Genomic DNA, 23,101 nt, shown 5'->3' with positions numbered 1-23,101 from the left:
TCATTAAAAAAAATCAAGTTCCTTTAATTGGTTTGACAAAACCTTGATACGCTTGTGGAAAAATGTTCTTCATTAACGTTTGAAAGGTAACATAATTAAAGTAGCAGTAAACTTTTGAAATACAAAGTTAAACAATAATTTAAATAAATAATTGAAATTGCGGACAAGATCAACTTATACCGTGTAAAAAATAAGGAAAAAGGATTAGCTTCATGAGTTCAACATTTACTGCAGATTGCAGTAAAAAAGTGTAAACAATGGCACGGACAGAAGTGAGACCTGAATAAAGAGCAAAAAGCAGATGTGGTTACAGTAAAGAGGCCGTGTTTGTTTCTTTTGGCCTGTGCTTTCATACGCTCATTTTAGTTCAAGTACAAAATAACTATATACTAGCAAAAAGAAAAACTCTGGAGGAGCCCAGCGTGATGTGTGACTCCCTCCAGGTCAAGATCACAGATTCATTTTCGTCCCTTGAGCCCTGAGCTTTTGGTTTTAGTGTCATGGCTCTGTTATAAATAATATAAAGACACTCTGGTGGAGGGACGGAAAGTCACAAACACACACACACACACACACACACACACACACACACACACACACACACACACACACACACACACACACACACACACACAGAGAACCTGTGTGCATGAAGAATGTCAAAGTATTTGAAGTGTGTGTACACAGGCAGACGTCATCTGTGCACAGCAGCACACCACCAGCTTCTGCTCCAGTGTCCTCTTCACTTCTGGATGTTCCTCAGTCTGCAGCGGCTTCTTCCTCATTATTTCACTTCACGATTACAGACAGTTTCAGGTCTCTGGATAGGAAAACGTGAATCATTAGTGAGTTTGCCAATGAAGAAAGTGCATTTCAGATTTGTCTTATGAGAATCTCAACATTAATTAATTATAGTTAAAAGTTTCCTTTTTTAAAATAATTTTTTGGAAATAAATTATTTGCTTTTTTGCTGAGATTTAGAGAAGATCATTTGGTTACTAGCTAGAGCTAGCAGCCAGTTAGCTTAGCATAAAAAAAGGGGGAAGAGCCAGCCCCCGTACAGTAGTATTGCTTTTTATTTAGTCTTTTACACTGAACATCCGTCTTCTTAATTTGATATATGCTCTGATGTAACAACGGTATATTATTGTAAAACCCAATAAACAAAGTAAAACAAAAAGATGCTGCATAACTTATACGGGCATAATCTGTACAAAATTCACAAGTGACTGTAAAACCACAATGTGACGCTTGACACCATTTTTATGGATTAGGACATTGAGATATAATGCTTTAATCAGTTTGCTTAAGGTCCCCTACTACTATACTCTTTTTCACCAATATATAACAGGTCTCAGTTATATACAGAACCTGTCTCTGATTGGCTGAAACACAAAACAGATCATTGTAGCATCCCATAAACCCCTCTGTTTCAGCTCTGTTCCAAAAGTGCTGATTCTCTGCCTGTAGCTTTAAATGGAGGCTGAGACTGTAAAAAAAACAAAATTATAAAACCTCCCCAGAGTCGGTGTGACATGATCTCTGAGGTTTTAACAGGAGTAAACAAAATCGTTTATATATATATAAAAATAGAATAATTCCTGTTGCATGGCAGAGACTAACAAAATCATAGCTGGTCACTGGTTTTTATTTATTTTATCCAACATTTTTAAATGTCTTTATTCAGTACTGTGTTTATAGACTGCTGTTGTGTGTTTTTATCAATTATGATTTTTTGTTTTAGTCGTTTCTGGCTTGTGAAGCACTTTATGTAACATTTTGTGTATAAATACAGTTTGATTGATTGGTGGTTTTTCCTGTACATTATCAGGTTAATAAAGCCACTGCCTCACACTATCATGACGGACCACGTAAAGCACGCTGACTCCTTACCTACGTCGTCGGCTGCGTCCTCGGTCAGGGGGTCAGAGTTCGATACATATTTGCTTCCAAATATCTGCACCAGCTGCTCAAAAAACTTGCACTCCTGTTTTTCCCCTCTGGAAACAGGAAACATATCTTATTGTTAAAAGGAGAAGGAAGGTGTTGCCAGGGTGGATCAAATGCTGTGAGGTATTCAGAGTATGGGTGTTTAGACGTGCAGCGTGAACACTTACTTCCTGCCCTCTAGGAAGTGTCTGAAGTTGGCCCTCAGCCTCTTTATTCTGGTCTGACACTGTTCGGGGGTGCGCATGTAGCCCTGGCTGACCATGACCTCAGAGATCTGGATGAAGATGTGTTTGTTCTTGGTGCAGCCCTTCAGGGTCTCCTGCACCTCCTCGCTGCCCCACAGGTCCAGCAGAGCCTCCGTCTCTCCGTCGCTCCAGGGCAGCTTGGAGCTGTCGGCCACCCACTGAGCACCTGAGGCCGCTAGCAGAGAGGACACTCAGAGATCAATATACATCATTTCCTTTTGGGGCAGACATGCATAACACGGCATGACACCGGAGCCCCGCTGCGGGGACACTTTGGCGCTGTTCTGAGTTTGTTCTAATCTGTCAAAATGGCGGACGGCTTTCAGATTGTTCCATCATTGTTAAAAGAAATCCGTCATCCGGCTTAATTTACAGGCATTAAGATGAGAAACATAGCAAACTGCCTACACCCAAATGCAACATATAGTGTTTTTCTTACAAATATTGTTGTGGAAAATAAAACACAGGACTATACCCCTTCTTAACAAGTAAGAATAGGGATATCATTAGAGAAGTATCCTTTCATTCAAGACATAGTTATACAGATATTGCTTCTACAATCAAAATTGATTTTTGAGCAGGAGCTCTCATGTTTGGATTTGGATTTCTTTGAGTCTCTATATGGCTCGTTTGATCCTTTCACTTCACGTTAAACAATATGGAAATGTTTCTGTGAAGTGTCACCTTTCTTTTGAGTGCAGTCCTCCGGCTCCTCTGTGTCCTCCGTGTCTGCGACCGAGTCGTCCACTTTCAGCTCTCTCCTGAATATTTCATCCATCTCACTGTAGAATTTATAATCCTCTCTGCATTTAAAGAAAGGAGGTGTCAGTGTTTCCAAATTACAAACTGAGAGAGCAAATGTGAACATCATCATTGGCCATCACACGAGCCTCTCCTCTGGGTTGCACAGGAGAAACGATAAACTCTTTTCATTTGGATTTAAAAAGTGCCACACGGCATTTCAGTGTCCTCTGTGTGGATCTGCCAAGCGCTGCCTTCGTCAAGGTTAAAAGTAGTAATAAAGTGTACAGTACAGTGTACAGTGTACAGTGTCGTTTTACGTTTTGCTCTGTTCCGTGATTGGTTGGCGAGTTAATTAACAACATAAATAACCTCTCGATGCTGGCTATTAATGACAACACCAATAACATATTAGCAATTTTGTAACAATTAGAAATGGCTTTAGAAGAGAAAAGGGGTTTTGTAAATACTCACTTTTCATGCAGGAAGCCGTATTTAAGGCGCTTGATGCGGGTGTAGCACTGCTCCGAGGACCTTATGTATCCTCCGTCGCCCATCTTCTCAGAGATGTAGTCGAACACGTGGCGGTTCTTCAGGCAGCCCCTCAGGGTGAGCTGCACGTTGTCCTCCCCCCAGATCTCCAGCAGGGTGCGGGTCTCCTGGTCCGACCAGGGCGTCTTCCTGCTCATGTCCAGGAGCTGGCTGGAGGACGGCTGCTCCGCTAAGAGGAGGAACAGATTCATTTGATGAAATCAGCTTTGAACTGACATAGCATCTGCACAATCATACCGATGTTCGATCACGTTGGAACCCACCCATGTCCGAGTCATTGTCTGTAAGAGGTTGTAAGGTGGTGTCGGCAGCAGTACTGTCCACATCGGCATTCACAGAGTCATCCCCGAGCACCGGAGCCAGGAGGTGGAAGTATCGGAACACAGTGGTGCGTGCTCCACTTCTGGAAAAAGTCAATCATGCCAGGGTAAAACTGTCTTAATGTGTGTGGGAGAGGAACTCCCTTTGGAGGCAACACAGAGATTGTAGCCTCTGCAGACCATTACATGCATAAATCAAATCAAATCAAGCACATTTATAAACGATTTTTGGTCGAGCCAAAGTGCTGTACATATAATAAAAATAGCCTACAGTAGAGACACTTTACAGCAAATACAACAGCACAGATTGTTCAGAATATCAGTATGAGAAAAACGACACCCTCTGTCCTTAGACCCTCACATCGTACAAGGAAAGACTTCCAGAGAAAACCCACAGTTTAAGGGGAACATGGGAGAAACCTCAGGGAGAGCAGCAGAGGAGGGATCCCTCTCACAGGACGGACAGACGTGCGATAGATGCCGTGTGTAAATCCAAGAGATAATACATTTTACAGCATATAGACCAAATGTTAGGAAATGCATGTGTCTGTAATAAGAAGATGAATCCACGAGGATGTCAGCTTAGAAACCTACATAACACACTACAGGGAAGGGAACACCCCAAAGAACATAACGGGGCCTCTTGTATTTCCTGACGAACGACGTAGTATTCTTAAAAGTGTCTGAGAAAGGATCAATCAACCCTTTAACTTACCTCCAGCTGTTGCAGTACCGCCTGTAGCTCTTCTTCAACCTCTTGATCCGGGAGTGGCACTGCTCCGCCGTCCTCGGCCATCCCACGACGGTCATTCTTTCCGATATGTCAGCGAATATGTGCCCGTTGCGGACGCAGGTCTTCAGGCCGTGCTGCACGTCGTCTTCCGCCCACACCTCCACGAGGGCCACCGTCTCCTGCTCCGTCCACGCTGTGGTCACTCCATCTGGACCTGGATCCTGGTCTGCTTGTTCCTCTTTTTCCTCATACTCATCAACAGGACCGGCTTCCTGTCCGAGGATTTCTTCAAGCTGTGGGTAGAATCTATAATCTATTCTTCTTCCACACCTATAGGAAGTGAATATGAACCATTAGTGTCGTGTTGGATGATATGTGCACGCTGATAAAGTGGCTTGGTCTTACTTTTTCCTCTCGCAGCACTGTCGGAAGTTGTTCCTCAGCGACTTGACTTTCCAGCGGCACTGGTCCGAGCTCTTGGAGTAGCCGAGGTCGCGCATTCTCTCCGAAATGTCGGCGTAGACGTGTCCGTTGTGGATGAATCCCCTCAGCGCTCTCTGGACGTCTTCGTCGCCCCAGACCTCGATCAGAGCCAGCGTCTCCTCGTCGGACCACAAGCTGGGTGGAGCTTTCTCTGTCGACATGCTGGCTTCTCCATCTGTCAGCAGACACAGAGTGTATAGAGTGTATGCACCATTTCACAAGTGAAGACATTTGATTTGTCTTTGCAAAGCATACAAATATACTGTAGTTGTGGACATGAAGAGTTAGCAGCGTCCTTGCAAAATAATCTAATAATCTGCATGTTAGCGTACATGCTAGTATTCTTTGTTAATTTACATTTTAAACCGATACACATGTCCATAAGCGTGTCCTCTTCAGTAATGCTGCCATAACAACCCCTGCAGATAGTAAACGGGGGGACATGTTTTACCTGTTTCGGTCACCGACTCCACATTCGAGTCTTCAGATATTTCGATGGAGTCTGTTACCACGGTGGAGGATGTGGACGGCTGCTTCTCCAAGATTTGTTCCAGCAGATCGTAAAACTTGAAGTCGATTTTGTCAGTCCCAGATGAGCTACAGACAGGAGGAGGTTGTATTAACACACGTGTCCTACCTTCAGTCCAGACGGGGACATGAATCTGTGCAGCACCTACCTCATGTTCTCCTGACACTGCCTGTAGTTAGCCTTCAGCCGTTTGATCCTGGTGTGGCACTGGCCTGCGCTGCGGGAGTAGCCGTTAGCCGCGAGTTTCTCAGATATCTCCGTGAAAATGTGACCGTTGTGTGGGTAGCGTCTCATGCTCTGCTGGACCTAAGTGTAGGGGACATTCTTAATGAAGGTGGCAATACAAAATATATATTTAAAGTGGCAATAAACAACTTTCTTCCCTCTATCGTTTCAAGTGGTATTCATGTTGGCGCGACTGTTGCAAAGACAACAAATTAAGCAACTTATCAATACAAAAAAGCCAAGACATGAATTCAATGATATTGTATTGTATCTGCGAGTGGTAACCGCAGCCTACAGCGCAGGGTCTCCCGCTCTCCTCGAGCCCATACAAAGCAAACATTTGCCACATCTGTTTCCAGAGACAATCAAGAGATCCACTTCAAGAGAAGTCAAAAAGCATCCTCTGTGATCAAATGTTTAGCCTGGATCTCTGAATCGCGGCCTGTATCTATGATTTCTGAAAAGGCAGTACCGCCTTATTATCAGGCATTATTTCTGTTTACCTGTGGGTCTCCCCAGATCTCCAGAAGGATGATGGTCTCTTTGTCCGACCAGGGGACTTTCCTCCTGTCTTCCTGAACGCCCACAGCAGACTCTGAGGAGACACAAAAAGAAAAGAACATGCCAATAAAATCATTAAAACTTATTCATTATTAATGACAATCCATTTAGTGTTAGGATGTTGTGACACAACACGTTCCATTTATTGTCTAAAATATGTTTTATTTGACAGAACATTGAAGTGTACCGATGTCCTGATGGGAGAATGAGGGGAAGTCGTCGTGTTCAGGCTCTCCGGCTGTTTCCTCCGGCTGTGGCACTGAAGGGAAGTCCTTCACTAAGATCCTCCCCAGTTCACTGTAAAACTTGAAGGGAACGTGCTCCTGTCCTTCCAGGCTTCAACAAAGGATAAGAAGAGAGCAGATGAACACTGGAACTCAACAATTACCACAGGCTTTTCCCATCACCCTCTTTCTGCCAGTTCACATACTTGTTTTGGTAGCATTGCCTGAAATTTGCCTTCAGCCTCTTCAGCCTCCTCTGGCACTGTTCCGGTGTTCGGGAGAAGCCCTGGGCGGCCATCTTGTTTGATATGTTGGGGAACATGTGTCCGGTCCGGTGCGTCCCCCTCCGCTCCTGCTGCATCTGCTCCTCGCCCCACATGGTGATGAGGCCCAGCGTCTCAGCGTCCGTCCATGGAACGCTTCTCGTTCCTTCAGAGATATTATTGACTGTCAAGTAAAAACATGACATTTATTATTATCTTTGATGATGATTTGTATATGTTTTTTTTGTGTTCTGGGAAGCATATATAGATAAAATACACTACAAATCTTTAATAATGCTTTTATTTGATTTAAATGACAAAATACATTTGGAGATTGAGAGAGAATCAACCTGCGGACATTTTGTAATAAAAAAACGCCATATGTTTCCTGGTTGCTTCTTAAATGTGAGGATTTTATATAAGATAGTAAATTGATTATATTCAGAGTCGGAAAAAAACAGGCATAAATCGGGACATTTGTTTCGGGAAATTATAATTAAAGTTTTTTTTACTACTTTCTGAATGTACCTATTTCCGGTTGGTTCGTATGGCCGAGGAATTGCAGGTCATCCTCTCCGTCTCGGGACTCGTCTTCATCGATGACCTCTTCCACATCATAGGTGACCTGAGGGACAGCTGAGGGGCCTGAGGAGCCCAGGACCCTCTTCAGCGGCTCGTAAAATTTATTCTCCAGCTTGGAGCTCCCTCTAGTGTCAGAAAAAGGAGAAAGGCAACATGGTTTTTGCTTCAATAAAACAAAAATGACATCCAAGGTCCAAGGAGGGGAGTTCAGATTGCGATGACTTGACAGAAAGTTGATTGAACACTAACCTGCGGAAGCTCTTCTTCAGTCTTTTAATCCTGGTCTGGCACTGTTCCACGGTTCTTGGGTACCCTCTCTCTGCTATCTTCTGAGCGATCTGAGTAAAAATGTGACGGTTTTTGGAGCAGCCCTTCAGAGCCCGCTGCACAGAGTCATTCCCCCAGATGTCCAGCAGATTGAGCGTCTCCTCGTCCGACCAGGGAACCTTTGAGTCCGTCACAGCTGGGAGAGACTCTTCCAGAGAGTCTACAAATGAAACGGGTAGTGTTAGAGTCAAGGCGGAGACACACACATATCCACTAATCGGTACAGTAACTGTACCAACCTGTGTATTTCCCCCATATCGAGATTAGAGGAGATTCATCCGAATTCCCGCCTTCCACTGACGAATTTCTGCTCGGAAAACAAAATGTTTTACTTTAAAACGTTTTCTTTAATGCAAAGTGTATCTCAACGAGGGATTTAACAAAATAGTTGTTTATGTCATGAAAAGAGACATAAACTTGGATGTTTTGAGTCAACGCTTTGGCTACACATTGTGTTTTAGAAGGTTATAATGAAAAGAAGCACATGAAGCAACACAACTGAGCAGAAGACATTAAACACAAATTGAATAATGTGGAATGGTGTTTAATATGGGCATGCCCTTCAAGCTAAGATTAGCATCAGCTGAGGCTAATGGGAATGTCATTATGTTTGCAGGTTTAAAACAAACGGGTTTGACATATTAAACATGTGATCTAATGTTGGTGCTACCCTAAGTGGCAACCCCTAAAGCCAGGAGGTTATAACCCCCCTGTAATGTCTTTGTGTTTTAAAAATGAACCAAACGTGTGGTAATCTCACAGGAAAGCCGCTGACAGCTGTTTAGTGGGAACGTCCCCGCCTCCGCTCAGCTTCCTCTTCCTGAGAACCCGCCCTCCTCTCAAACTTTGGCTGTTGTCATTGGCTGCTGGGTCTGTGGCCGCGGTCTCCCCGGACACAGTGAGGTCAATGGTGTCAGCGCTGACTGAGCTCTGCAGCTTCCTCTCCTGAGAGACGCTCCCTCCTCTGACCTGCCGGGTGTCCTTCAGGCTCTGTCTCACCGTCTCAGAGCTCCTCCTGCTCGCCCTCTCCAGGCTGCTGGTGTTCAAGAGAGCGTCAAAACGTCCTTTGCTCTCTGAGATGTGTAAATCCCTGTGAGCAGGCGAGGTGGTGTTCATGACATGTTTGGACCCAGGGGGCAGAGACAGGGAGGAGAGGATGCAGTCATCCATTGGTAATAATCTAGGATCTACAATTAGGAAATACAAAATAAAAAGGTTCATTAGACCCAAGCCAGGTTCAAATCACAAAACAAGAAAAGGCTTTAAGAAACTAAACAAAGGCTGGTTGTTGTTCACCTTTCTCTCCAAAATGCCCAAGGTTTCTGTGGTGTTCAAGTACAGCCTTCATGTCTTCCGGCGGGAAAAAGGATTGTAAACAGTCGTCTAGAAAGGAAGGAGAGTCTCCGAGCAAAGTAGCCAACTGAGAGGAGAGATCAAGTTACAGGCTTTAGTAATCCTGCATTCACTATCCTGTCTGACTTTGTTTAACAGCCACAGAGGAGGGAGAGGATGGAGCTGCCTGCTGGGACACTGTGCTGCACCTGAACCATGTTAACCCCCCCTCTCTGTGTCTGTCTCTGGGTCAGTGGTGCAGACAGATGTGTCTTTGTGCCTCAGTCAGCTGGGAAAACAAGCAGTTCAGTTTGGAATAATGCCAGAGCTTTTTTCCTGGTGATACACTCCTCTGTGCTGCATTTGGTTTATTCTGATGGATGAGGTAGAGCACGTAATGCAGAGTGCAGACCCCCCCCCAGGGGCTGATAACGTCCCCAGGTAGAGCTGCAGATGCCAGGTAACACAATATGGATATAACCTAAAGGTCCTTAAGGCCACGACACAGCAACCTGAGACCAAAGAACGAGCACCGAAGGCGTCCCAACTTTTACGTCCGCTACGTCGCCCGCCTACGCCGCCCGCCTATGCCGCCCGCCTATGCCGCCCGCCTATGCCGCCCGCCTATGCCGCCCGCCTACGAACACACCGCAAAGACTTGAGTCGACGAGTGGCAATAACTGTCCTTACCAGCAGGCAGGGGTAGTGTGTATTCGTCATCCAAAAGAGGCAACAGCCAATCGGAGTGATTTCTTGTTGAACATGTTGAATCGGCCGCGGGAGGTGTGAAAATGTGCCGTAAAGCAATGACGGTGTGGGACACACCAACCTGAGTAGGGCGCCGCGAATGCCCGACTGCCTCTGACTCCCAAAATCGGGTAGGTGTGTCAGGGCCTTTACACATCAAGCCGATTTTTGGCGTCGATAGATGTCGGGCCGTCGATGAGCGTCGTGTCGCCCTACTCAGATTGGTGTGTTTTTTCGGCCGTGCCGACACCTTCCGCCGCCGATTCGACATGTTGAATCGGGAGGCTAAAGGCCGTCTGCCAAAGAAATCACTCTGATTGGCTGTTCAGCTTAGCGAATCAGTGCACAAGATGCAAAACGGAAGTGAGGGACCCAGACAAACTATTAAGAAGGCAAATCTGAGATTTTATTTAACTCCAGCTCTCGACACAGGTTCGGGAAAGCCCCATGAGCTTCTCGTTGTAGAGTGAAAATGGAACGCACACGCTATTTGTTGTTTGTTTATATCACGCAGTCTGTTCTTCTTCTCTCGGTTATCAAGCAGTCTGTCTTTCGGTTGTTGCCTCTTTTGAATGACGAATACACACTACTGCCGCCTGCTGGTAAGGAGAGTTATTGCCACTCACGCATGCGCAGTTCGTACGTGCAACTTGGCCGTTGGCTGAAGTCTTTACGGTGTGTTCCAGTGCGAAACATGGGCAAGACGCAGGAGACGTGGGGCGACGTTCCGTCGGGACGTGTTCTTTGGTGTCAGTTTGGTGTGTAAAGGACCGTAAGTCCAAATGGGACCTGTTACATAAGCATAGTGCAAGCAGCAATGTGGCTCTTAAAGCACGAGAGGAAAGCTCAGAGGGTCACTAAAACAGTTTGTACACAGCATATTTCATTCCAATTCATCCATTAGTTAATGAGATATGTAACTGAACAACTGAACAGTGCCAAATCAGACATCATCATCATCATCGGCCCCCCATCCCATATCAAAGACATCCAGAATTTCAACTTCACCATTGACAGCCACACTCTATCTCCCCCCCTCACATCCGTAACCTCGGAGTCATCTTCGACAGTCAGCTCAAATTCAACCACCACATAAATCACATCACCAGGACCGCCTTTTTCCACCTCAAAAACATTGCCCGTCTCCGCCCATCACTCTCCTCCTCTGCTGCTGAAGCCCTGATGCATGCATTCATCACTTCACGACTCGACGACTGCGATAGCATCCTCTACGGCAGGCCTATTCAAATGGCGGCCCGCGGGCCAGATGCGGCCCAGAACCAACTCCCGAGTGGCCCAGCCTCTCGTGCCCAAATTCCTACACTAGTACAGACCATGAACGCAACACTCCGCGTTGCTAGAAACCACCAAACCACAACGCAGCACGTTTTTTGAAAGTGCATCTAGTGGTGCTAGTAACGGTGGTCCTATGATAGCAACTCTAAAACATGTCTCTCTCAACTCTGAAGTGTAAACAAAGACAAAACGGTCATTGATCTTGTGGAGCAGATGCGCGAGTCATTGCCCAAGTCAAGCTGGACCTTTTCGCGACCGACTAGAGTACGGGTCGGATGCTGCATTTTCCGACGCTCCTCAAACACATCACATCCCCGGCACAAATCACGGATGTGATGACAGATTTCATTGCGAGGTTGAAAGAGAACTTTTGTCAATTGGATGGACTTGCTCTGCCCACAGAGGTGATGGGCTTTGTCAGAGACCCCTTCACTGTTGCAATGGAGGGGGGGCGTATCCACCAGAGCAAAGGAAGTGGTCCCCTCCATCGACGAGGGGAAATGTACACTGAAACTTATTGACATGCATTCATCCGTAACCGGATGCCCCAAGCGCAGCGCACTAACGGGCCAGCGAAGTTTTGGAGTGATGTCAACAAACAGCAGTTCCCTTCGTTCAGAAAGTAGCGATCTGTGTGCTCAGTATGTTTGGATCAACATACAAATGTGAGTCAAGCTTTTCACACATGAACTCAATCAAAAGTAGCACTCGCTGCTCCCTGACTGACAGCACTCTTCACCAATGTCTTAGGATTGCATTGACATCCTATGAGCCAAACATCACTGCTCTTGTTCAAAACTAAAAATGTCACTTCTCCCATTGAGAAAGTCAGCGATGACACATGATCACACATGCGGTGATAGTAAGCACCTAGTTTACCATAGTAGACGTGTAGTGTAGTATTCATTCATGTTAGTTACCCTTATCCCTTGTTATGGGTTTGTGCACTGAAGGGTTTGACAGTTATTTTTGTATTTAAATGCACTTTGTAATGTGTCTGGGTCTAAAAAAATTATCTGAATATTTTACTTCTAAAGCGAACACATGTAATGCTACAACTGTGCACTTTTTTTTTTATGCACTTTGAGATGCCTCAGATTCTGTTAAATTAATGCTAATTTGTTGTGTTTTTATGCACTTTTGTTAGATGAACAATGAATACAAATGGCATGTTTTTCATCGCAGTAATATGTGTTGGTTTAAAATGTGTCATTACCCGCTTTTTACAGGCCGCTGAATGTCTGGCCCAGCTGAATTTTGTAGTTATAAAATCTGGCCCAATTGAATGTGTAATTGAATAGCCCTGCTCTACGGCATACCATCCAACCTCCTCAATAAACTCCAACATATCCAGAACTCTGCTGCCCGCCTCCTCACCCATGTTAGGGAAATGATTGACCTAGACTCCTAGATATGACGTACAGGACCAACCCTGACGTCTGTTTATCTCCTTTAAGGACATAGGCTGCTTGAGCCATAATGTTATTGTTCCCATTCTGTGACCGGTCACAGATCACTAGGTCACAGATGGTCTTTGTTGTGGGTGCACTGGGACACTTCCTTCTTTGTTGTTTGTGGACTCCAAGGTATGACATCTTCGAGGCCATAAGTGACGGACGCAAGTGACTCAGTGTGCCCAACTGTTTAAACTATCTTATCAAAATATGTTGATTACTCTGTGAAACCAGTTCAATGGGCTAACGAGAGAGAGGTTCTCCAGAGTTGACGTGGCAACTCTCCCGTGCAGTCAGACCGTGACAGCTGGGACTTGTGATGTGAATCCTCCGGCCGTAACTCCAAATAAACCTCCAGTGTTTGACATCAAAGCTCCTGCTCTACCGTGTCTCCTTCCTGAGTCGGTGACTCCCACTGCATTGCTACACAGAGGTTTCCCTTACAACCCACACCCGCTCCCGAGACCACATCACTCCCATCCTCCAGACCCTCCACTGGCTCCCCGTCCATCAAAGAATCACCTTCAAAGTCCTCCTCATTACTCACAAAGCCCTCAACAATCAGGCCCCGCCCCCCTACCTCACAGACCACGCCCCTTCCTGCTGCCTCCGCTCATCTGAAGCCGACCTCCTATCCATCCCCACCCGCACCAATCACCGGACCTGGGGGGACAGAGCCTTCTCCGTCGCTGCCCCCTCCCTCTGGAACTCACTCCCCCCACCCATCAGAGACTGCACTGACCTCACCACCTTCAACACACTCACAAAAACTCACCTCTTCAATCTGGCTTTTAATGTGTGATTGTTTTTGTATTATTTGACTTTAACTTTAACTATATATTTATTTGTTCCTTCCTTTTCTTTTCCCTTCACTATATCTGTAAAGCGTCTTTGAGCACCTGTAAAAGCGCTAACAAATTAAATCTATTATTATTATTATTATTATGTTGGTGACATACAAACAAATAAATAGTGGGGTAACTGAAGTTAACTCTCAATAGTTGGTTCAAGAACTATGTAACTCAAATGATTTCTAGTTTATTTATTATTATTTATTACATGGCTTTGTCAAATCCTTGACTCTGATTGGTTAATTACGGCATTCTACGGTCTATTATTTCTAAATAGCAGAACACTGCTATTATTAACAGGACACATTACTTATCATCAGGGGCGGATCTAGACAAATATTCATGGCGTGGCAAGTGGGTGGCAGGAGATTTTGAGGGGTGGCATCCCCTGGCAGAAGTATATGCTGATTTAATCGCAGTCATATCAATCAATGTTAACTTGGAAATCCACAATATTAATATTTTAACTCAATAACATTAGGTGACATTATTATTATGAATCGTTAAATATAAATATGTAAGGTGGCAGACATAATGTAATGAATTTAAAATGAACAATAACTGAATGAGTTTGTTTCACTCTTAGTCCAGCAGGGGTACCAAATCTATGCAGACTGCTGGAATAAGTAACTGTCTCATCGATGTTTGTCTGAATGAATATGATAATATTAACTATCATATTATTCCTATCAGCTGTCAATCACTTTTATGATTCACATATTCAGTGTTATTATTAAATAAAGTATATTTTTTGGAGGAGTTAATGATGAATGTTCTTCAAGATGCTTGCTCACCCTCCTTCAAATTTGAAAGACAAATAATTACGATCATATATCAAAATTCAAAAAGATTCAAAGGAACAGTTCAGCGCCCCACAACTTTACTGCAAACAGTTACAACCTTGACTTTACATCAGAAACAACACACATTAAGGGACTAACTGCATCAGTTAGGATTAAAAAACGTGTATTCAGCCAAAACATGAACATCGCTGCAGTTATTATCCAGTGGAAAGCCCTTACCTACTGGCCTAGTTAAATCAAAGTGGTTACTGCTTTTTGGCTGGGCAGTGTAGTTTTACACACCGTCTTATTTGACTTTCTCAGGACGGAAAACTGTTTTTTGGGGGCAGACCCCCACAAAGAAAAAAATGTATACACACATACAAGGTCATCATCTTAACAGTGTTTTATGCTCATCCGTGAGCAGAGCATCAAGTTGGCATGTCTATTACAGCTGAATGCAGCGATTACCATTTTGTTCAGCAAAACGTCTCACAAACGTATTAAGATCCAAAGCTTTAGTGCATTTTGATTCAATGCTGAGTACAGCCAAACTTGACATTCTCTTCTCTGTCATTGTAGACCGCAAATACCTCATTCCAGATACACGCTGTACAACATCAGGAGGATACGTCCCCAGCTGACCCAGAAAGCCACGCAGGTTCTGGTCCAGGCTCTCGTCAGCTCACGCCTAGACTACTGCAACTCCCTCCTGGCTGGTCTACCTGCATGTGCCATCCGACCTCTGCAGCTCATCCAGAATGCAGCTGCTCGTCTGGTCTTCAACCTTCCTAAATGTTCCCACACCACGCCGCCCCTCCGCTGCCTTCAATGGCTTCCGGTAACTGCTAGAATCCACTTCAAGACACTGGTACTTGCGTACCATGCTGCGAATGTATCTGGCCCTTCCTACATCCAGGACATGGTTAAACTGTACACCCCAGCACGTGCACTCCGCTCTGCATCAGCCAAACGACTCGCTGCGAGGGGGACCCAAGTTCCCATCAGCAGAAACACGTGGGTTTGCTATCCTGGCTCCAAAATGGTGGAATGAGCTCCCCATTGACATCAGGACAGCAGAAAGCTTACACACCTTCCAGCGCAGACTGAAAACTCATCTCTTTCGACTCCACTTCGAGCGATAGAACTATTAACAAAGCACTTATATACTAATAAAGGGCTGGCTTATCTAAAGCCAGTTGAGTAGCACTTGAAATGTTTGGCTCTATGAAGCCTGATGTACTTATATGATTCTGTTTTCTTCAAGTTTGTATCTTCCTGGTCGAATGCACTTATTGTAAGTCGCTTTGGATAAAAGCGTCAGCTAAATGCAATGTAATGTAATAACGTAGGTCTTAGCATTACCCGTTGGGTGTACATTTTTAAATGAACTGCTGGCAGAACATTATCCATCATGTCGTTGGTTAATAAAGCTGGAGTACCTGTGTGAAGTCTGGAACTGGCAGCAGCTCCTCCAGTCTGGATATGAACTCCCACACCAGCATCTCAAGTGCAGCATCGTACTTTGAGCCAAAGTAGACGGGGAAGATTTTCTGCAAATGAAAGAGAAGGACATTTTAAGAGTTGTCGTTGGGACTGACCTCACCTTCAGAGATATTCAGATAGGATGACACTAATTGAAAGAATAGTGAATGGTTCTCCTTTGTTCTGAATCTATATAATGCAATCAAGACAACCTGAGTATACATAGATTATCTTGTCTGTGTAAAGGTTGTTTTAATTGTACTATTCAGATTATTTATTAAGCTCACCATTTAGAGGGAATTTGATTTTGTATCGGGATCTACCACAAATTATTTGCATTGAATTATGACTTGCAACCAGGTTGTTAAAAATGACTCATTAGATATGACTAGATATTAGAAATGACTTTCTCTCTTCGCCTACTAATGAAGAGATTTGGTGAGAATGGGTTTCTTATGTACGACAGACACAGCCACACTTTAAAGAGTTAACAATGAGCTGATTCAGAGAAAAGGTTGCTTGGTCTCCTAACCAGTTGCAGAACACAACCCCAGTTAGTGTGAGGAGCACACTGTTAAGGATTAACACCTGAAAAGCTTTCCTTTCTTATTTTCAACATTCCTGTGGAAAGACTGCACAGCTGAGATCACAGATGTCCTCACAGACATCTTCAACGTCTCCCTGAGCCAGGCTGTTGTTCCCTCGTGCTTCAAGGAGACCACCATCTTACCAGTGCCCGAAGTAGTCACCTCCATTCTGCTTCAATGACTACCGCCCAGCAGCGCCTCTACTCCGCCCGCAGACTAAAGAGAGCAGGAGCTTCCCCCCCCCCATCATGCTCTCCTTCTACCGAGGCGCCATCGAGAGCATCCTCAGCAGCTGCATCACGGTGTGGTTCGGAAGCTGCACAGCATCGAACCTGAACACAGCTGAGAGGATTCTCGGTGCCTCACTCCCATCGTGAACACAGCTGAGAGGATCATTGGTGCCTCGTTCCCATCACTCCTGGACCTCTAGAACACCCGCCTCACTCGCAAAGCACTCAGCATTGTGGGATGCTGGGTCCACAGCACAGCCTCCAGTCGAGCTCCACCAGACTAAGAAAACGCTTTTTTTCACTAGGCTGTCAGGATGCTGAACTCTCTCTCTTTGTATACCTATATGTGTCTATGTTTGATTATGGATGGGTATATATTAGGGTTGCCAGAAACTGACCATGATCAAAATCGATTATTCGGCAGCCCTGGCGAATAATAATCGATTATTCGACCGAGTTTACAGTAAAACAAACTGGTGGTGTGACCAATGACCATTTACAATTATTAATACTATTACTATTATTAGCATATATATATTTATATATATTTTGGTTGAAACTAAGCCAGAAAAAAACAAAACATAAATAATAAAAAAATAATATTCGATTATGGAGACTGTAACGAATATTCGAATAATCGCTGGCATCCCTAGTATATATATATATATATATAAATATATAAGTGGGTGTACAGGAGTGTATGTATGAATATATACAGTACTTATATGAATATATATCATTTTTTGATATTTTTATTTGTATTGGGATTGTGAGAAACAGCATTTCGATCTCTACCCCAACACTGCTCCTAATCAAATAAATGTTTTTGTTTGTCTGTTATAAACCTTGCTGGATTGTTCCACTCTATGTTAATGTTACTATACATCCCTCTCGTAATGTATATAGGACATGAAAACGGCATAAGAGGCAAATAAAAATGAGAAGGGTTCTTTCAATTCATACTGCTCCTTTATTGCATCTAACTGCAAGACTGTTTCATTGTAACCGGTGAAATGTTCTCAACCATCTACCAGCTAACAGGAAATACCCTGAAACAAAAGCGAGTGCTGTCTCACCTGGAAAAAATATGTTCTTTCCGACGGATCCTCCAGTAGTGAATGCACCAACTCCACAAAGTTGACCTCAGATTCCTCCACCTGGTTGATGGTCACCTGTACACAGCAATATGAACACACGAAGGCTCAAATCAAAAGGAACTGAAAACAGAACTTTATCCCACCTCAACTATATTCACCTCAAATCCCCCAAATCAACTGTGTGCTCTTGACATTAAAAGGTTTTAGCAGGTTTAAACAACCCTAGAGTCAGGACCTTCAATCAATCCTAAGTGAACCACACACATCCACACCAGAGAGAACAGATGTGTGTTCCAGTGACAGTCTACTTACATGGTGATCCTTGGCAGTGCTGACGGGGGCTTTAATTCTGTCCAGGTGGGGCTGAATGTTCTGCATGTCCACCGGGTGCTCACCCCGACACATCTCCAGAACCAGCTACACACACACACACACACACACACACACACACACACACACACACACACACACACACACACACACACACACACACACCACACACACACACACACACACACACACACACACACACACACACACACAACACACACACACACACACACACACACACACACACCACACACACACACACACACACACACACACACACACACACACATCACACACACACACACACACACACACACACACACACACACACACACACACAGTGAGAAACACTTGACTACAGCTAATGGAGAACTTAGTTTTATCTTTGCTCTCTTTTTCCATTTTGTAAATAGTAAAAGATATTTGGTTTGTTCCAAGTGGAGATGTAAGAGGTATTTATCCATAGTCAGTGTCTTATAGACAACTATGTGGTCGGCAGGATTCAGTTTGGAGACACAGACATGAGTTACAGCTTATTTAAGATGATTTAAGGTGTACACTTTGTGTTGTTATGATCTCCTTAATGCCACCAGACTCTGTTTACAAAACACATCTCATCTGGCAGAGTTACTTGGAGTTGCTGTTCATCTGCTGCCTCTATTCCTTAGTACGTTTTCCACTTGGAGTTTTGGATTTTTTTCCGACAACAAACAAACAAGCAAAATCAGCGTGTGTGTGTGTATGTTTTGAACAGTGCTTGTTACTGACCCTGGCCCTGAGGCCCAGGATGAGCTGAGCCCTCTGACTGTAGCTCATCAGCTCTGGGACCAGTTCTGTCACCATGGTAACAAACTCCTCCAGCATCCCATAGCGGTCCACATGTCCCTGCTGCACTACTTGCCACACTGCGGCTGACAGGAGCTGCAGGGGCGGGGCCAGGAGGCGCACATAGTGGGCTGGGAGACCATTACCTGGGGGGGGGGAGCCAGAGATGTTATCAACACTTCATCCATTCCCAACTCGTCTCATTCAGCCTGTTATAATGAGGAGTATAACAGGCAATTCTGCATTGTTCAGCACAAGAGAGTGTTTCAAACCAACCTGATGGACAACAGGAGTAAACAGCACAGGTGCCCCAGTGAGCAGGTCAACATAAGACACCTCCATTGGTTGCATTACACGTTTATAGTTAATTTCCCTTAAAACACATAGTACTGGGCAATATGACCTTATACTGTTTCTAGAAAATAATGACTTTGAACATATACAGATTCATTTAACTTTTGCCAATAATAAACAAACAGACATGATCCCCTAGTATTTATTTAAATCAACCATTTCTCATATGGTTTAGTGATAAAACCCCATCAGCTGGAGGAGATGGTGAGATAAGAAGCCACTTCCGGAACATAGATGTTGTAATAATATCACAACATTTTATTTTCTGTTTTAGAGAATCTAGAATGACCACTAGTGGAAGAGAATTATTCAGCTTTGACACTACATTTTAAAAAGGATGATGGCTACATAATGCAGGTTCTCTCACATGCATCAACACATGTTCAGAGGTTGGCTATGATTATGTTGCATGGGAAAAAGGAAACACACTCTTATATTTGGCAAGACACCGGTAGAGGCAGTTTTCAATAATGTAAGCTCAATGTTGTTGTTTAAACAAGGGGCAGTTTACTCACTACTTTGCCTCTAATTCATCAGCAAACTGTGCTAACAACACCTGACACTGTGCATGCTGACAGAGAGCATAAGTGAATTTGATTTATATCCCCCCCCCCCCCAGGTGCCCTGACAACAGCATCCATCAGGCTGTAAACAAACTCACATCCGCCGAGCAGCCATTGCATTTCTGATGAAGGAAGCTCAGAAGAACTACAACCCCGACCAGGACTAGGCTAACTACAGGAGCTCGGTCCCTGGTGGCGGGATACACATAAGACAGCACAGACAGCTACAGTTCACCGTGGATCAGGTTAGCATGCATAGAAACCCTACAGTGTGTATACAGAATTATTTTGAGGTCAGAGTAAACTCACTGATCACAGAGATCACTAAAACGCGGGTTTTCATTGCACGCACCTCGATCAGATCCCCGTTTTATTTCCATTTAGCAGCTGACAGGAACAACACGAGCAGACGTCCCCCTCGGGCTGTAGCGAGCAGGAAAAATATGAAAAACCGAGTCAATAGTAGCTGCTGATGTCTCATTCAGAGAGCATCCTTCTGAGGTATCCCACTCACAGAACCGCGAGCAGTTTGTCCGGAAGCATTGACAGGCTGCTGTTTAACGGCGAGGAGCGAGAGGAGACAGAACAAAGGTTTCTGGTCTCATCCGCCTCAGTCCAGATCCCGACAAGCCCTCTTTCCTGGTTGGCTGAGGAAGACCGGATCTACCAAGCGATCCGGACTTCCTGTTTTACAACACCAGAGGGCGCCAAAGCTCCGCCCAGTGTAATGACGGGTAGATGGTTGCATAGATATATATAAACACTAGATGGCTCATGGGAGATTTTCCAGCGTAGCTGACCGGCCGCCATCTTGCTACAGTTAACAGTTACTCTGATTCGCGTTATGGTAGCTGTTGTAAGGTGAGTGATCTGCACAAAAATACTCTTAACTCACTGAAATCTTGACTGATTTACAAACGGTTTGGTTTATTATAAACATGATTAGCATGGCTATGATACAGGATGCTTGGACATGTTGAAATGGCAGCTTTTCTTTGTGTATGTGGTTGTATTTATTAGCTGGCTAATAACAAGAGGCTGTCAGTGAGACCTAGTATTACAAAGTTGACCCAGCAACTTTACACCAGTGGGAGAGGCAGAACTGCTCTTTCTTTTCAACACAACTTAAGTTACACATGATTTCTTCCAAGTGGTTTGGCTTGTTAAAAACATCTTGCATTATGATACAGAAATGTTCTGGCTTTGTGTTTACAGAAGTACCTGACTATGCCGGACTTTTGTGCAGCCTACGGATGCTCTAATCACCGCAGTCTGGAAACAAGAACCCGTGGGATCACCTTTCACGTGTAAGATATGACAATATTATGACTAAAATTAGGATAATCGTTAATTACTTAGTGGATGTATGTACATTACAAGTCCTGCTACACAGGATCAGTGGGGCTATGTGAGATAATAGTATTGCAAGATTGTTGTTGACCCAGCCTCTTTAGAATATGTTGTTACCATTTCTTTACACAATTATGTAATGTTTCTATTGGACACCTTTTTTATTACTCTTAGTGTGGTTGTCTTATTCTTAAAGTAGGCTAAACATACATGCATACATACCAAAAATATGATAATTTCGGTGTGTATTTTTGTCCTACCCTTAATGTTAAAGGAAAGAAGGGAGGAACATGTTGACAATAATTTATATATCTGGCTACCTTTCTCATGTTTTTAAGGTTTCCCAAAACCAAAGAGAGGAGGAGGCAGTGGGATCTCGCCCTAAGAAGGGACAGTTTTGTTTCCTGTGACAGGACACTGCTCTGCAGTGAGCACTTCAGGAGTGAGGAATTTGACCGGACAGGGCAGACTGTTCGGCTTAAAGATGGTGTTGTGCCAACAATATTCAACTTCCCAGCTCATCTTCAAAGGGTATGTGTATCATTGGCCGACAACAATTCAAGGTGTATAAGATTGATATATAAATATGTGATTAAATGTCACACTTTAGTTTTTCTTTCTGCAAGTTTAAGAATAAATAATGTGTTGTGTATTACAGCACATTTTAAACACTCAACATGTCTTTAATGTTTATTTTAGCCGGAAGCAACAAGAAGCACAACCACTTCAAGAAGAGCGGAAGATGAACCTCAGTCTAATGTTGTGAGTATTCTGAATGTGGCCAAGACCAGAGAGATGGTCATTGATTTCAGGAGGGTGAGGACGTCTCCTCTACCCCTGTGCATTCTGGGAGAGGATGTGGCTGTTGTGGAGGACTACAAATACCTGGGAGTGCACTTAGACAATGGGCTGAACTGGAGGATCAACACTGAAGAATATATTAGAAGAAGGATATTAGAAGAAGGATATTAATGTCCATATTACTATTATTTATATATTCGTATATTTTGATATTTATATATTAATGGCGAATCGCTACCACTAGGAGCATATATCGCCACCTACTATGTATTTATTAAATCTTCATGTTCCATGAGACACAGCACTATGTTCCCCACATATGTTTATGTTTGCTCAGTCTAATAAACCCATAACATGGTTGTGAAAGAATACCAAAGCTGAGGCTGGACGATGATTGATTGTTGGTGTGCCATGTGTCACCGTGTGTCTTATTGGTTTTGTGTTATAATGTATTTTATTGTGTGCAGCTGGTCCTTATCTCCAAGACACATTTAAAACAAATAACCTTGAAGTCCCATCTCTCCCCACCTGCTCCTGCTTCCTACATCCCCTCCACACCACACCAAGTTGTTCTTCTTAATAATAATAATACATTTATTTTGGGGGGCCGCCTTTCATAACACCCAATGACACATAGGATAGTTTATGTTTAAATTGTTCCCTATATTGCATAGGGGCAATATAGGGAACAATTTAAACAGTGGATTTTGTGATATATCAGCCGGGGTGAGACAAGACAAACCACAAATGGACTACAGAAGGACACAAAAGGACACATGGTACAGTTTATATTATTCTTGGTCTTTTTTCAATAACATATTTCAAAGGTTCTGGATTTGTTTACAAATCTAGAAACTAAATACAAAACTAGGATGATATGAAGATCTCATGTCAAAAATAATTGTGATAAATTAGACAGAACACCTGTCTGTGAGCACATTTTATGTTGGTTTGGTTCTTCTGATAAAGGTGTGAATATCTAAATAATATACCAACATATGCTATTGTCATTAGTTGTGTCCCTGTTCTTAAAGCTAAGGTATTGCTAAATTAACAACTATTGGTTTACAGAGTGGTAACATGAGACCGATTTTTATATATAAAATATAAATGTATTTTAATTTTATAATTTATTTTAAATATTAACAATATAATAAAATAAATGGAAATATATATACACCGGCAAATATTTAATATAAATACCTTGTGTGTGTGTGTATAGCTATTGCTTTATCTGATTAATGTTATTTTCATATGAAAGTCCATGATTATAAGTATGCAG

The 23,101-nt window shown here is 43.6% G+C and overlaps 1 protein-coding gene and 1 long non-coding RNA gene across 4 annotated transcripts; one reads left to right on the top strand and one right to left on the bottom strand.

Annotated features, from left to right (window-relative positions):
* Nucleotides 1-20,507, bottom strand: LOC117439222 (uncharacterized). Of its 2 annotated transcripts, none has more exons than XM_034075032.2 (23): nucleotides 20,021-20,507; nucleotides 18,695-18,897; nucleotides 17,909-18,013; nucleotides 17,576-17,671; nucleotides 15,640-15,750; nucleotides 9,032-9,155; nucleotides 8,496-8,922; nucleotides 7,975-8,042; nucleotides 7,658-7,895; nucleotides 7,355-7,533; nucleotides 6,770-7,010; nucleotides 6,527-6,675; nucleotides 6,282-6,373; nucleotides 5,702-5,859; nucleotides 5,476-5,621; nucleotides 4,947-5,199; nucleotides 4,524-4,871; nucleotides 3,752-3,891; nucleotides 3,411-3,657; nucleotides 2,880-2,998; nucleotides 2,118-2,370; nucleotides 1,894-2,000; nucleotides 1-820 (listed from the first exon to the last, which is right to left on the bottom strand). In XM_034075032.2, exons 1-23 carry the CDS (start codon nucleotides 20,046-20,048, stop codon nucleotides 813-815), a joined length of 3,840 nt encoding a protein of 1,279 aa, XP_033930923.1. In that variant the 5' UTR covers nucleotides 20,049-20,507; the 3' UTR covers nucleotides 1-812. The 2 variants fall into 2 exon arrangements, with proteins under 2 accessions (XP_033930923.1, XP_033930922.1); XM_034075031.1 differs by having other exon boundaries at nucleotides 19,978-20,035.
* LOC117439223 (uncharacterized) lies at nucleotides 19,794-22,446 on the top strand. Of its 2 annotated transcripts, none has more exons than XR_004551135.2 (4): nucleotides 19,794-19,913; nucleotides 20,884-20,975; nucleotides 21,357-21,549; nucleotides 21,718-22,446. It is a non-coding gene; the product is annotated as an uncharacterized lncRNA (long non-coding RNA). The 2 variants fall into 2 exon arrangements; XR_011642514.1 differs by lacking the exon at nucleotides 19,794-19,913 and adding an exon at nucleotides 20,509-20,529.
* The last annotated feature ends 655 nt before the right edge of the window (nucleotides 22,447-23,101 follow it).

This window comes from Pseudochaenichthys georgianus, chromosome 23, assembly GCF_902827115.2.
Source record: "Pseudochaenichthys georgianus chromosome 23, fPseGeo1.2, whole genome shotgun sequence".
Classification (NCBI taxonomy): domain Eukaryota; kingdom Metazoa; phylum Chordata; class Actinopteri; order Perciformes; family Channichthyidae; genus Pseudochaenichthys; species Pseudochaenichthys georgianus.
This window is presented reverse-complemented; position numbering and strand designations above follow the sequence as displayed.

Bases quoted from the DNA above. Each gene is read 5' to 3' on its own strand.
- LOC117439222 (XM_034075031.1), bottom strand. From the start codon at position 20,011: ATGAAAACCCGCGTTTTAGTGATCTCTGTGATCA. The intron at 6,374-6,526 runs GTACACTTCAAT...GTGTCTCCTCAG, and splicing joins ATTCTCCCATCAGGACATCG to AGTCTGCTGTGGGCGTTCAG. The intron at 5,622-5,701 runs GTAGGTGCTGCA...TCCTGTCTGTAG, and splicing joins CAGTGTCAGGAGAACATGAG to CTCATCTGGGACTGACAAAA.